Raw genomic sequence first — 12908 nt, forward strand, 5'->3', positions numbered from 1 at the left:
GGCAGTAGAATGTACATCTAATTTGCCATGTAGTATAGTATATTGTCTGTCAAATGAGCGTACACTGCTGCAAGACCTACAGTTTACCCACCCGCCCATGGCTAGACTCCTTGCTTTTATTGCCCTCTTTCCACTCTCCGCCCGTGTTGCCAAACCCCCCCTTTGAACCAAGAAGAAGACCGTCGGGTATCGTAAGAATCTGCCCAATCTATAAAAGAACAGGACTCATATGCAACGTTTATCCCGCTGGTATCCCCCCAATGCAACGAACCCACCACAAAAGGAAAAACAAGCAAAACGCTAACAAACAGACAGCCCGAACGGTGTGCCTGGCCTTGACAAAAAAAAAAAAAAAAAAAAAAAAACGCCCCACGATGATCTAGAGAACGGATCTCAACCCGCCTCCCCTCCCTCCCCCTCAGACACCCCGGCGTCCAATAGAGGCGACCTCTCGCTCCCACTCACACTCGGACACCTACTCGTAGCCCGACTACTGCTCCCAACGCCAGCAACCACCTCCTGGCTCACGACAGGCGGCGCGCCCACGGCCTTGCTTTGGACTTCCCTCCCCACGCCCACGCCCACGCCCACGCCCACGCCCACGCCCATGCCCCTCTTCCTCTTCACCTCCCTCAGCCTCTCCTCCCGCAACCGCACCTGCTCCCTCTCCTCCTCAATGGCCCTGGCCCGCCGCACCTCGATATCCTCCTTCCTCACCAGCCTCCTCAGGGCCTCCGAGGCCTGGATCAGCCCGTCGATGCTGATGGCATGGTTGGTCATCTCGTGGTTGATGTACGTGTAGACGGCGGCGGGGCTCTCGCATTTGAGGAGGAGGCTCTCGTTGAGCTTGAGGAGGGCCAGGGCGACCTGGAAGAGGAAGGCGCCGCCGTCGTGCGGGGTGCAGAGGACGACGTCCCAGACGCGGAAGAGGGCCTCGGCCGAGAGGCAGTCGGTGAAGAGGGAGAGGAACCACTGGAACGTCATGGTCTCGAGGTCGATCGAGAGCGCGTCGAAGTGCGCCGACAGCTTGGGGAGCACCTCGGCGACGTACTGCCGGAGCACGACCTGGTCCGCGCGCGACGCCAGCAGGGAGTGGTCGAAGTAGTGCGCCGGGAGGATCTGCTCGACCATGGAGACGAGGATCCAGAAGGCTTCTTCGGCCGAGGGCGTGATCAGCAACAGGTTCGCGACTACGAGGTTCATGCCCTGGCAGTAGCCCACGTCGGGGTTGCGGCGGGAGTAGGCGAGCAGGACCTCGTGCAGTTTTTGCACTCCGGGGCCTTTGCGGAAGAAGATATTGTCGGTTAGGGTGCGGGTGATGTCGGCTTTGATTTGCGCGACGACTTGAGCGTCGTCGGTGTCTTCGGGCCGGTTGACCAGGTCCTCGTAGTAGCCCGGAATGCGGAGCGCTTTGGCGCCGCAGCACTCGGACCAGATTTTGGCGCGGAAGGTGACGGGGATGCCGCCGAGGACGAGCGATTTGAACTCGTTGGCTTTGGCGCGGCCGATTTTGCCTTGGATGCCGAGGCTGGCCACGCCGATCAGCTCGCCGTCGCCCAGACGCGTCTCGGGCATAACGGCGGTGGCGCGCTGGAAACGCGCCTCGGCAGCCGCGGCGGCCGCTGCTGCTGCGGCCTCTCCGTTGCGTTTCTGCTCGGCTCGGACTTTCCTGAGGAAATCGTTCCACCGGACTGTCTTCTCCCTCTGAAGCGTGTCGTGGAGCTGGTTGAGGTTCTCGAGGAGTAGCCTGACGGGTTCGACGTCTTCTTTGGCAAGCGTCGCTGAAGCCTGTTCGACTTCTGACGGCGGCTGGCTTTCGTCGATGGGCGCAATCGCCGCCGTGGTGGTGGCAGACGGCAGGAAGCCTCTCTCCTCAGACATGATAGTTGGCGAGTGTCCTGGTGATTTGGGTGGCTCGCTGGCTTCCAGTACCTCAAACCCCTGCGCGCTGATTAAGGGCGTATGGGAGAGTAGCTCGGTGGGAAACGTCGCGATCTTCAGATAGTCCTGCCACCTCTTAGGCTTGGCGTCCTCGCGGAGTTCTTCGGACGAACATGGCGTTCCAGGTCTGCCGTCACTGCTGATATCCCATTTCCCGCTGGCACTGTCCTCCAGTAAGACTGGTGAGAGGCCGCTCCGGCCGTTGGTCAGCATCTCAGTGCGACTGCCCTTCTTAACATGGCGGGCCATCTGGGCGGCCTCCCGTTGGCGCTTCTTCCGCCGCTGATCGTAGATGAAGCCGAAGCGGTCGGTGAGATAATCCGCCCCAACGTAATTATTATAGATATGCGTCAAGGTAGGTGGTTGGACCTCGGGCGGCAAGATGGTGTCCATCTCGACCGGGCCATAACTCTGGTGCCGTGCGACTACGTCACCTCCTGGGCTGGTTACCATTGTGTCCCAGCGGTCTTGAGGCTGTGACCGAGCGGGGACGTCGATGGGGCGAATTGTACCAGCCGGGGTCCGGCGCATCGCCATCAAGCTCTTCGGGCCACCCTGCGTTGACACCGCACGAGCGGACGCGCTTGTCTGTACACTAGATGACGACGGCGTCCTAAGTGAGCCCCCGCCTTGGGCGCTGCTTGCACGCCCGCGAATCTCGATCTCACGGCCTGCCGTGGCACCTCCGGCAACTAGGCGGAGCGCTAGACTCGCTAGAGATGCTTTCCGTGCAGCGTTGACGGAATGAACACTAGAAGCCCTGCTTGAGCTTCTCGGAGGGCCCTCCTCGGGCGGGTTGAACAGGTCCTCTGGGAGTGCCGGCCGGCGCTCCGCGGGCGGGCTCGGTTTCACGACGGCCGGTTGCTGGGTCTTGCCGGCGTCCCCCGCCACGCTGCTCGCTTGACTAGTCTTCTTCGTGGTGGCGCCGCCCCAGAAATAATCTTTCCATCCCCGTGCTGTGCCTTTTGCAGTCTCAGTCCCGGGGCCAGAAGGCAGGGGCACAGAGCTTGCCCTGATGGTTGCGTCGTCGAAGACGCCGCTAACAAAGGGGTGCCTGACGTCGTCGGACATGGCATCCGTCATAAGATCCGAGAGTCGCTCGCCTGATATCCGCTTCGCCGCTCCGTTCGCTTTCGCCTCCTGCTCGATGGCCCGCAGCCGTGTCTCAAGATCAAGGCTGGAGAGGCCGCATTCCAAGACGATTTTGCGCAGCGCCCGCTCCCTCTCGTCCGCCTTCCGGCGCAAACTCGCAATTTGAGCATCTCGCTGTGCTAAGTCCTCGGCTATCTGGCGCACAAGGTTAACGGCGCCGTGGCGTGCAATTAGGCGTTCTATGTGCTCGTCGTCGGCATGGTGCAGCGCGCCCGGAATCTTGCGCGACGCCAGCGGCACATCTTCAAATAACGCACTGCGCTCGGTGGCGCTTGGCGGGGTATTGATGAGGTTGTCAACAATGGAAGTCGGCTGCGATCTTTCCTGTTCCTGGCTACTCTCCTCTCCGTGTCCGTGTCCGTGTCCTTGCCCCTGTCCCTGCCCCTCCCCCTCCTCTCTCTGCTCCGAAATGGGGAAGCTCTGGCCAGACGTCTTGCGCGACGAGATCACGGTGGAGTCGTCGTCATCGCGGAAGTAGTTTGATCTCTCTGCATGGGGCGAATCGGGCGAGAAGGACGGGAACGAGGTCAGCGACTTGTCGGAGGGGGCGATGGAAGATGCCGAGCTCGAGGGTTGTGATGTCAGCTTCTTGCGGGAGCGCGTCGTCGATCGGTAGCTCCGTATGGAGGTGGCCGACTGCTGCGAGATGGAGCGCTCTAGTGGAGCCGAAGAGGAAGAAGCCGTCGTCTCTTCCATATCGTCGGGTGGGACTGTCGCATCGTCCTGATGAGCGTCGTTCTGGGCAGTGTTGCGGCAACGGCAGCAGCAGGAGGATGCCGCAATGCGCAGTCGCCCTATCCGGTCATGCCACGGGGTTTCTGGATTTCCATGTATCGAGGGGGGGCAGGACAAGCAGGACAAGCACGACAGAAAATTTGTTGTCTCAAGAAATCAGGCTCCCGTCATTGGTATGCGGTAATCGCGTGTCATGCAGGATTGCAAGGTCATGCCGCTCCGTGCCTGGAACCTGGAAACTGGGGTGCTTCTGCTTTAACCCAATCGGCAGCTGGATCACCATTGGGCCGCGCCGTGGGGGAGATGCTCTGCGTGACGCCAGCTGATTGGCCCGAGATATTAAGGACCAACAGCCAGCGTCCATGCCTCGCCTTGTAGGCCCCGTTAAGCCCTGTAAGCCCCGTGCTTTAGGCCCTGTGCGGGCCCCGTGCAGGTCCCACGCCGCTCCTGTTGTTTTCTCTCCTTGCCGTGCCTCACTCTCCCCAAAAATTTGACTTGGCCAACAACTATATTTGGGCAGGCCAGACGCCCTTGACCGTCACTAGTAAGTTTGATGTTTTGATGTTTCAGACCCCTCCGGTCAAACCTCGAGATGGATTCACAATGCTCGTGTAGGCTTTACGAGTTTTTTGCACTGACTGGTCAGAGCTCCCCGTTGATCCTCTGATCCCGGCAAAATGATATCACGGCCAAGTGCCGAAGTCAGGGCCAAGCTCAGCCCTGCCGTCGATCTTGGTGCATGGCCGCAGGCGACACTTGGCTATCTGGTTCTATGGTTTTCCCTCTCTTCTACTCCCTTCCTTATGACAATAAAATAATGCATCGATCCATTCCAAAGCTGCAGGAAATTACGCTTGTCTCGACCATTCAATCTGACGCAACCGTCAGACGCCAAGTCGGGAGAAGCAAGAAACAAAAAAGGCACGTCCGCATGGACGCCATGGCAAGGCTCCGTCTTGGCACCTTGCTCGGGTACCAGGGCCGACCAACGGTGGGACATTCTACTTGGACCGCTTCCCCTTCTGTCCCATATGCCACAGTCGGCTCTGGAAGCAATAATCATGGCGACCCCAAAAACTGTTTACTCGTTTCTGCCAACCAGCTATCTAGCCAATGTGCTGTACAAACTTATTTCCATCAATACCAACAAGACACTCCCGATGATAACACTTTGAATCCCCTATATAACCTCTCCATTATCACCCCGGTCTTCTTACCCTCAACCGAGTGCTACCCGCCCGGCAGCCCCTCCGAGATGTAGCAATTGCCATCAAATCCTCCCCCCAGGCACTGTGACACTTGGCTCCCTCGACACGGCAGACTCAACTCTCTGCCCCGACACCATGGTCCCGCCGTCCTCGCTCGTCGCCGGGCTAGCAGGTATCTCCGCCGGCCACTGATTACCCACCCTGGCCCCGTCTCCATGCGCAGCTCCCCCTTCCCCGTTCCCGCCTTTTGCATCCCCACTGCCACCCTCACCCTTCCCCGCCCTAGCCGCCGTCCCACTCCAGTAACTCCCCCAACTCCCGCGCCGGCCGTCATCGCCCTTCACCGAGCCCGATCCGGATCTAGCCTCACACCCCGGTGCCCAACCGCTCCCAGCATCCCCCGCCCTGGCGATAGTGGCAGAATCTCCCGCCGCCCTGGCCATTCTCGCGCATGGGGACGGGGATCGGCACAGGGAAGGGAACCGGGATAGGGCTGCGCCCCCCCCCTACCCGCAACACTACCCCCTGCGGGGAACGACCGGCCTGGAATAGGCGAAGACGGTAGCCTGGTGGGGGAAGGTAGAGGAAAAGGAGTAGGAGGAGGAGGAGGAGAGGGCGGAGGAGGGGGCCGCGGCAAAGCCCTTCTAGGCGGCGGGCTCAGCGGTGGTGGTGGTGGTGGTGGTGGTGGTGGTGGCGTCCCTCTGTCTCTCCCTCTCGCTGCCGCCAGAAGAGCAGAAGCAGAAGCGGGCGCGGGCGCGGGCACGGGAACGGGCACGATCAGATCCGCCATCTCGAACGGCATGTCGTGTGGTCTTGGAGGGCGCGGCGGGGAGCCTGGTTGTTGCAGGCCTGGCGACGGTGGTGTGCCGGACGGGGCGCAGCGGAGGGCTGGAGGATGGTGGAGTTCGTTGCGCAGCGAGGAGGACTGTCCGCCCCCCGACCCCGTCGAGATTGCCGTGGCGGCTGACGAGCTGCCGGTGCCGTAGCTGCTTGCGCTCGCACGGCTGAGGCTGTCGGGGCGGAAGGTGCCCGGTGGCATGTTCGGCATTTGGATTGGCAGTGAGAAAGCGCTAGCTGTTTCGGAAAAGATTGACGGGAGACGGGGCGCAGGTGCTGTGTAGAATGTCCGCGGGGTGTGTTCGTGGCGCGGGATGAGCTTGTTGGTTGTTGGTGAGCAGATGGGCGACGATGGGAAGACAGCGCCGCCGCCACCGCCGGGCTGGGGGCTGTAGGCTGGAGTGAGAGGGGTTAACGGAGGCGATGGGGAGCGGGTTCCGGCTCGGAAGATGGATGGAAGGAATTTTCGGTCGCGGAGCCGAAGAGGTGGTGATAAGATTGGGCCACGACCACTGCCGAGTGTTGAGTCGGGGGGCGAGATGAGTGGCGTGGGTGAGCTGTCTGGCTGGGCATTGTGGACAAGTTTCAGGAGTGTGCGTAGGCCGGGGTAGAAAGAGGATGATCTATGGGCGTTCCGTCGTCGAAACCACAATAAGCCGAGGCACAACAGCACGACCAGCACAATTGCTGAACCCGTTGCGATCCCGGCTTTAACATACCCCGGTAAGCTTCCCCCAGGTGTTGTTGATGCTGAAGGCGTCAGCATCACAGTCGGCATGGGCCTTGCCTGTGTCGGTGTCGCGAGTAAAGAGACCGTGCTAATGGATACCGGTCGCGACCCTTCGCTTGGCTGCGGCGAATGTGTCGCCTCTGCTTCTTGTATGGAAGAGACCGAGCACTCTTGGGCCTCATCTGCTTCCGTGTTGCACTTAAAGTCCAGAGGCGGCGGCCCGGGATCAAAAATGGAGTAGAACCCAATACTAGGGGCCCGAATCAGCAAGAGACAAACCCTCATTCGGCAACAGAGCTCTCACTTCTGACAGGTGTTAATAATAAGGTCAACGTTTGCTAATGACTGTTAGCTTGAGACGGAATAAACCACGTGTTTGACATTCTCGTCATGTTTCACTCACGGTCTTGCCCAACTCCCCCCGTCCGATTGATCCCCACCCCGCAAAAGGTTGAGTCGCACCAGTAAAGCGACCAGAACTCGCGTATGGACATCGCCCTGTTCAGGCTCCTACACCCGTTGGGCCAACCCGAGTGCTCCTCCCAGTCGCTCGACAGGCTTTGTAGGAACTGGGCCCTGCATCTTTGTATACATAGGGCCGGTTCTTCCCTCCATCTCCCTTGCTTGATGTCGGCTGTATCGAAATAGCACCGGCAATCGCTTGTTACCGTACTCGCTCCCTCCATCGCTGGTGGAGGTGATGGGATTCTCGGACACGGCGTCCCCACGTCAAGGCATCTAAGCAAGACGGCAACCGGCGATATATCAAGCGGCGTGGTATTGGAAATCCTGCGCCGGGTGATAGGGGTGGCCGAAGCGCCGCACGATAACACGGGACGAGAATAAGGGGTAGCAAACGGACGTCGGAAGCAAACAGGATCGAGAGCCTATCCAGGGAGGAATCGACGAGCAGAAACGGCCGATGGCTATTGACAAGTTTGAGACGGAAAGAATAGAAAAATAAAAAAAAAAAAGAGTTGTCACAAAACACACGTCGTATCCGCCAACGCAAGATAACATCTCAGTGTTAAAAGTCAGGACGGCGCCTGTCGGGCCAGGGTGTTGAAACTACTATGTAAACGCTATATAGGTGGGCGCGTGGTGCTCCTGGATTCCATCAGGGTTCATGTGTACCGGCCCTTCATGGCCAGCTCGTACTGCTGAGGAACCGCCGCACAGCGTACCAGGATACGACTGGATGCAGTCGGGTTAGACAGCGCGGTGCGGATAGGCGAGGCTATGCACGTGGGGGCAGGATGGGGTGAATGAGATGTCTAACAAATGCTCCCTTGATGGGGAAGATACGCGTTACACATCCACTGCAGGTTCCCGCCACTCGGATGGGAAGCGGGACAGTTGCCTTACCAAATCAAGGAATGGCGAATCTGCACATACCCGCCCGTCGCCTTGATGAATGCTCGAGACCGGTTAATTGATTCCTCAGAAATGCCGGTCGTCACACTCGCCAGAGGAAGCCGTGTGTATCACATCTCCTGGCGATAGGCATAAGAAGGAAAGGACGCGGCCAGTGCTAACAGGACATATTGCGGCTGAGATTTGCAGCTGGGATTTGCAGCTGGAATTTGCGGCTGAGATTCGCGACTGAGATGAGCCGGTGATGGCGGAATGGGCCATGTCCTGTGGCTGGGTTGGTAGGCCTTCCGCTCTGTTGAGCCACGGTTGATAGGAAGCTCTAGAGGGCGAGCGAGCGAGACATTATTGGCCTGGAACTGGCGTCAAAATATCTACCACTCTATCACAAGCCAGCTCCCTTCAAGAACACCCTATCACGGTCGGAATGGGGATCGTCTCGTCGACAAACCGATACATGTGCCTGATCTCAGGGGTGTAACAAAAACCAATAGAACCCAGTGTCGGTTGTGCCACTAGGCACTGCGTCCCTAGCGCAGTTTCTTTAGTCGAGTAACAAGCGGCCGGCGATGCCAGCGGGCTGCGGTGTGGAGGACCAAGTAGGACCATGCTTCTGTATCCGGTAACCTTCCTGATTGCGAAAGCAAAGTACTTGTGCAATCGGTAGTGATACCATCGGAGGCGGGGGCCCTGACGAATGGTGCGGAAGCTTATGGCGACGGGGTGTGCCTCAAATCTCAGATTGTTTGCCTCAGGGGCACCTCTCGCATACCCCTCAGATAGGGTTATCTATATGCGTTTGTTTGTTTGCATGCCAGCGGACGTGAATTTCCATGCTGGTTTCGCACGGCCTCTCAGGGCTACTGGCTTTTTAGAGTGTTGGGATGAATTCCATCCCGCCGTCTTTTGGCGATGATTCTTCCGAGCGGGATTTTCTGCTGCGGTGCCGAGATCAATCTTCTCAAACGCAACCGTTAGCTCTGTTAGATTGTGTATCGATTCGGGAAGGGATTGACCCCCTTAACCGCAGCACCGGCAGGGACAAGATATCGGAGTCTCGATGGGTTACGCCTAGGGGTAGGCGCGGAGATACAGGTCTTCTCGGGATGGAGGAGAGGTTGTCAGGGTGGCTCTCAAACTATGGAACTGTTCTTAACTTCTGTTTACGCCTTGATTCGGGCCCTAGACGCTGCATCTGTCCATGCGCATAACTGATCTCGCTAGGATATGGAGATTATCAGCGAATATGCCACGAGGGTGGTGACATATCGTGGTCCACAGGCCAGGAAGGATAGCCAGCCGTCAGCCTTGGGAAACAGCCACTCTGCGCCCGCGCACATGGCGCTGAGACAAGTTTTTCCCGCCCTTGGCGTTACGCAGGAAATACAGCTGATACCACCATGCAAACCGCCGAGCTAATGGTTTAGGTCTGACAGCATCTCAGTGTCTTCCGATTCGGGCCAGAGGTGAAGGAACCGGGGAGGACAAGGAGTGAGGGCGTCGGGTCGATGATAGGCCTGTCCCGATGACCCTTGTTGACGAGCTTCATTGGCTGTCGATGGAAAACTCCCGTCTCGGAATGGACAGCGTCATGACGATTCTCCGCCGCCGGATCCTCATCGCCCAACATACAGCGGCCGGTCGCAGGACAAGCACCAGTTAGTCGGAATCATGCTAGGAAACCGTGGTGCATTTGTTAAGCTGATTGATCAACCAAATGCCCTCCCGATTTTCGACCCCAGGGCTACGTGTTGTTGGTGTGTGGCCTCACGGCAGCCGGTCAGTGTGGGATCGTGTAACGGACGAGACGACCATGGGACCGGTATAGCAAACGTGTAGGCTTCTTCATCCGATCCCCAGCTTCGATAGACGATACTAAAATGCTTCCTCACTGCGTCTGATACGGCCGTGCATTCGGAGAAAACGAAGCGTCTAATAGTGCAGGGTGTAGGACGTAGGGGTAGACCCGAACGCGGGTTTAATGTTGTTTCGCAGTCCAACTCTCAGAGCGCCCTCCAAACTCAACGAGGTGCCATGTCTAACCGATATCATATGCGTTGAACAAAGGGAAATGTCAGAAAACTTGGCCATTACGTCCTTGGAAAACGTGCGTTATCATTCTAAGCATGATAGGTGTCAGACATTTGCATGAGAGCAACTTGAAGCCTGCCTTGGACAACCGCCGTCCTGTTGCAAATATGATTGGCCACAGAAAGCTGAGGTCATCCGCGACCGAGGCTACACTTACAAGGGTATCTGCCCTAATCTGATTGTCGACTGTGACGCCTCAACGACTTGTAGCGACCATATCTTTCGTGGAAGCCTTGTATCAAGTTGATGGGCGGGGAGACCGGAGTTTCCGGGCTGGAGTGGCCGTGGCTAAGGAATTCCGGCCGAGGTGTCTCGGGCTCTCAGTCAACCTCGGTCCACTTCCCCGCGCGCCCGCCGCCAACTGGCACAGAAGGATCAATGAGCTCACTCAGCAAGCCGAACTTCCCATAAATTCCAATCGAATGGGATATCCGGTTCGAACAGGAATTTTGGATAGTGTGAGGCATAATGTCCGAATCAGCGAAGCGGCGTGTTCAGGCAATCAGCAACCAGCTTGCCCCTGGGAGCAGCATCCCGTCGATCGCCAAGATCGCCCCTGCCGGTCCACGAGTCGCCGGGAAGGTTGTTATCATCACCGGTAGGTATTGCCCACCATTACCAAAAAAATGGAGAACCGGTGTGAAAAGGTGCTTACAAGTTCAAAGGCGCCAACTCAGTCCTCGGCATCGGTCGGGCGTCTGCGCATCAGTTCGCCGAACACGGCGCCAAGGCTGTCTACATCTGCGACTACGACGATTCCAACCTCGACGCGCACAAGCGCGAGATCAACGCGCTATGGCCGGCTGTAGACGTCCACACCCGCCAATTTGACGCGGCCGACGAGAAGGCCGTGCAAGAAGTCATCAAGGACGCCGTCGAGCGGTACGGCCGGCTCGACGTCTTCTTCGCCAACGCCGGCACCGTCGGTCCTGTCTCGGTCTTCACTGAGGTCGACGCCGACGACTTTATGGAGACTCTCCGTGTCAACTCGCTCAGCGTCTTCCTCGCCGCCAAACACGCCGCCCCCGCCATGCAGCGCACGTCCCCCGCGAAGCCCCACCCGTCGGGCAGCATCATCGCGACGGCGTCGGTCGCCGGCCTGCGCTCCAACGCGGGGAGCACCCCTTACTCGGCGTCCAAGGCCGCCGTCATCTCGATGGCGCAGACGGCGGCGTTTCAGCTCGCGGGCACGGGCGTGCGCGTCAACGCGCTCTGCCCCGGCCTGATCGAGACGGGCATGACGGCGCCCGTCTTCGACGCGGCTCGCGCGCGGGGCACGCAGGGCCGCATCGGCCAGCTGAACCCGCTCAAGCGGGCGGGCCACGCGGACGAGATTGCGCGCGTGGCGCTGTTCCTCGGGAGCGACGAGAGCAGCTATGTGAATGGCCAGGCATGGGCGGTCGATGGGGGACTGAGTGCCGGGCATCCGTACGTCCCTGGCAAGCTGGCGTGATGGGTTGCGTCCCCCCGTAGGTACTGTACCTTTTGCTGTACGTGTATGTACGAAGCTGTGCGTGATATTGCTGTCTTGCAGTTTTTATTACGGAATTTCAGTGTACGTTTACCCATTTTGATTGCTCGACTCCATATGTGCATCGAGAAGTTGGAGCCATTTCGAGAAATGCTTCTCCTGAAGATCCTTACAGCACGCAGATCCAAAACCCTTTCTTGTAAACCAGGGTTGGGGTTGCAGTAGGAAGATGAACTTGACACGAAGAGCGTCGCAAGCTCAGTCAAACCTGAGGAACCGCAGGGCTCGGTGTCATTTCTGGTTTGTGATGCAGTAGAACGGCATGGCGGCTGCAGCCGGTGGATATCCCCCCAATTCGCCAAGCGGGCCCGTTGTTGGATGAGTCTCACAGATGTGGAGTCTAGCAGATGCTTGGCGTCCTTGTTTCTCTGTCTGGGGTGCGTTCGCCCAGGCTCAATTGACCAGATTCGGTCGGTCGTCGAAAACCTTCCTGAGAAGTCGGACTTCGGCCGTTTCCATTCCGATGCTTGGTAAGCATTTAGGGGTTTGTTGAATCCCATGTTGTACGCGTTTGACAAAATCCTAGAAAAGAGAAAAATCAACCAGGGTTCGGAACGATGACGTAGTTATGCGACCAGGGTTGTCAAACGCCTTCATCTCCTCGGACAATCTGTTCCATATTTTTGTCACGGATATGGGTCATAGACGCAGCGTAGCGCCGCACTGCAAGCACAATTCGCAGCGTACATCCTCACACTGCATTGCATACTTCTTAAGAAATACGTACAGAGCTATTTGGTGCTAGAAGCGCTTGGCTGCAGCTTCAATGGTTTGACGTGTTCATTGTTGCCCCTTGAAGCGGGCCTCAGCCAGCCTCTGTGGGTCACTGGCACCCTTTGACCGCCTTCACGGCTTGCGGTGAGGGGGCTGGTTGGGAAAGGCAGGTGGGATTCAAGGTTGCAGCTTTGTCCCTCTGTGCTTTGTGCAGCGGAGGATCGGTAGGTGCAGTACTTACCGCTTACTAACTTAGCACGAAGTCCGAGGAATCGAGGCTTTTCCGTTGCGAGATAGCGGCTCCTGGAATGATCTGTAGGTAGTGGCCGCGTTTGAAACCTGCAGATGCCGGCGGACGTGCGGGGCCCTGGCTCAACGTCTCTCAGTGGGGAAGCTTCCGCGACCGTGTCTTTTATGCACAGGGCACGCGAGCAAATGTGCAGTCGGCACTTTTCGCCAAGAGATGGGGACGGCACAGATTCCCCAAATGGTGCGGGGGACGACAGCGGCGCGAGGGCTTCACGTAGGCCCTAACCGCCCTGTCATGGCGAATACGAAGCTTCGTCTCACGTACGTGTAGAAAGTAGGTGAAAGTAAT

The 12908-nt window shown here is 58.3% G+C and overlaps 3 protein-coding genes across 3 annotated transcripts; 1 reads left to right on the top strand and 2 right to left on the bottom strand.

Annotated features, from left to right (window-relative positions):
• Positions 1 to 393: 393 nt before the first annotated feature.
• MFIFM68171_03663 (uncharacterized protein) lies at positions 394 to 3789 on the bottom strand (the record flags this gene model as incomplete). Its single annotated transcript, XM_071059084.1, has 1 exon — positions 394 to 3789. One exon carries the CDS (start codon positions 3787 to 3789, stop codon positions 394 to 396), a length of 3396 nt encoding a protein of 1131 aa, XP_070915185.1.
• A 2794-nt stretch (positions 3790 to 6583) lies between these two features.
• On the bottom strand, positions 6584 to 7289 carry MFIFM68171_03664 (uncharacterized protein; the record flags this gene model as incomplete). The annotated part of the gene is made up of 4 exons (XM_071059085.1): positions 6584 to 6691; positions 6766 to 6853; positions 6908 to 6941; positions 7007 to 7289. The coding sequence occupies 4 exons, from the start codon at positions 7287 to 7289 to the stop codon at positions 6584 to 6586; spliced, it is 513 nt and encodes a 170-aa protein (XP_070915186.1).
• Positions 7290 to 10533: 3244 nt separating this feature from the next.
• Positions 10534 to 11518, top strand: MFIFM68171_03665 (uncharacterized protein; the record flags this gene model as incomplete). Its single annotated transcript, XM_071059086.1, has 2 exons — positions 10534 to 10663; positions 10731 to 11518. 2 exons carry the CDS (start codon positions 10534 to 10536, stop codon positions 11516 to 11518), a joined length of 918 nt encoding a protein of 305 aa, XP_070915187.1.
• Positions 11519 to 12908: the final 1390 nt, after the last annotated feature.

This window comes from Madurella fahalii, assembly GCF_045866475.1.
Source record: "Madurella fahalii IFM 68171 DNA, scaffold_2, whole genome shotgun sequence".
Taxonomy (NCBI): Eukaryota; Fungi; Ascomycota; class Sordariomycetes; order Sordariales; genus Madurella; species Madurella fahalii.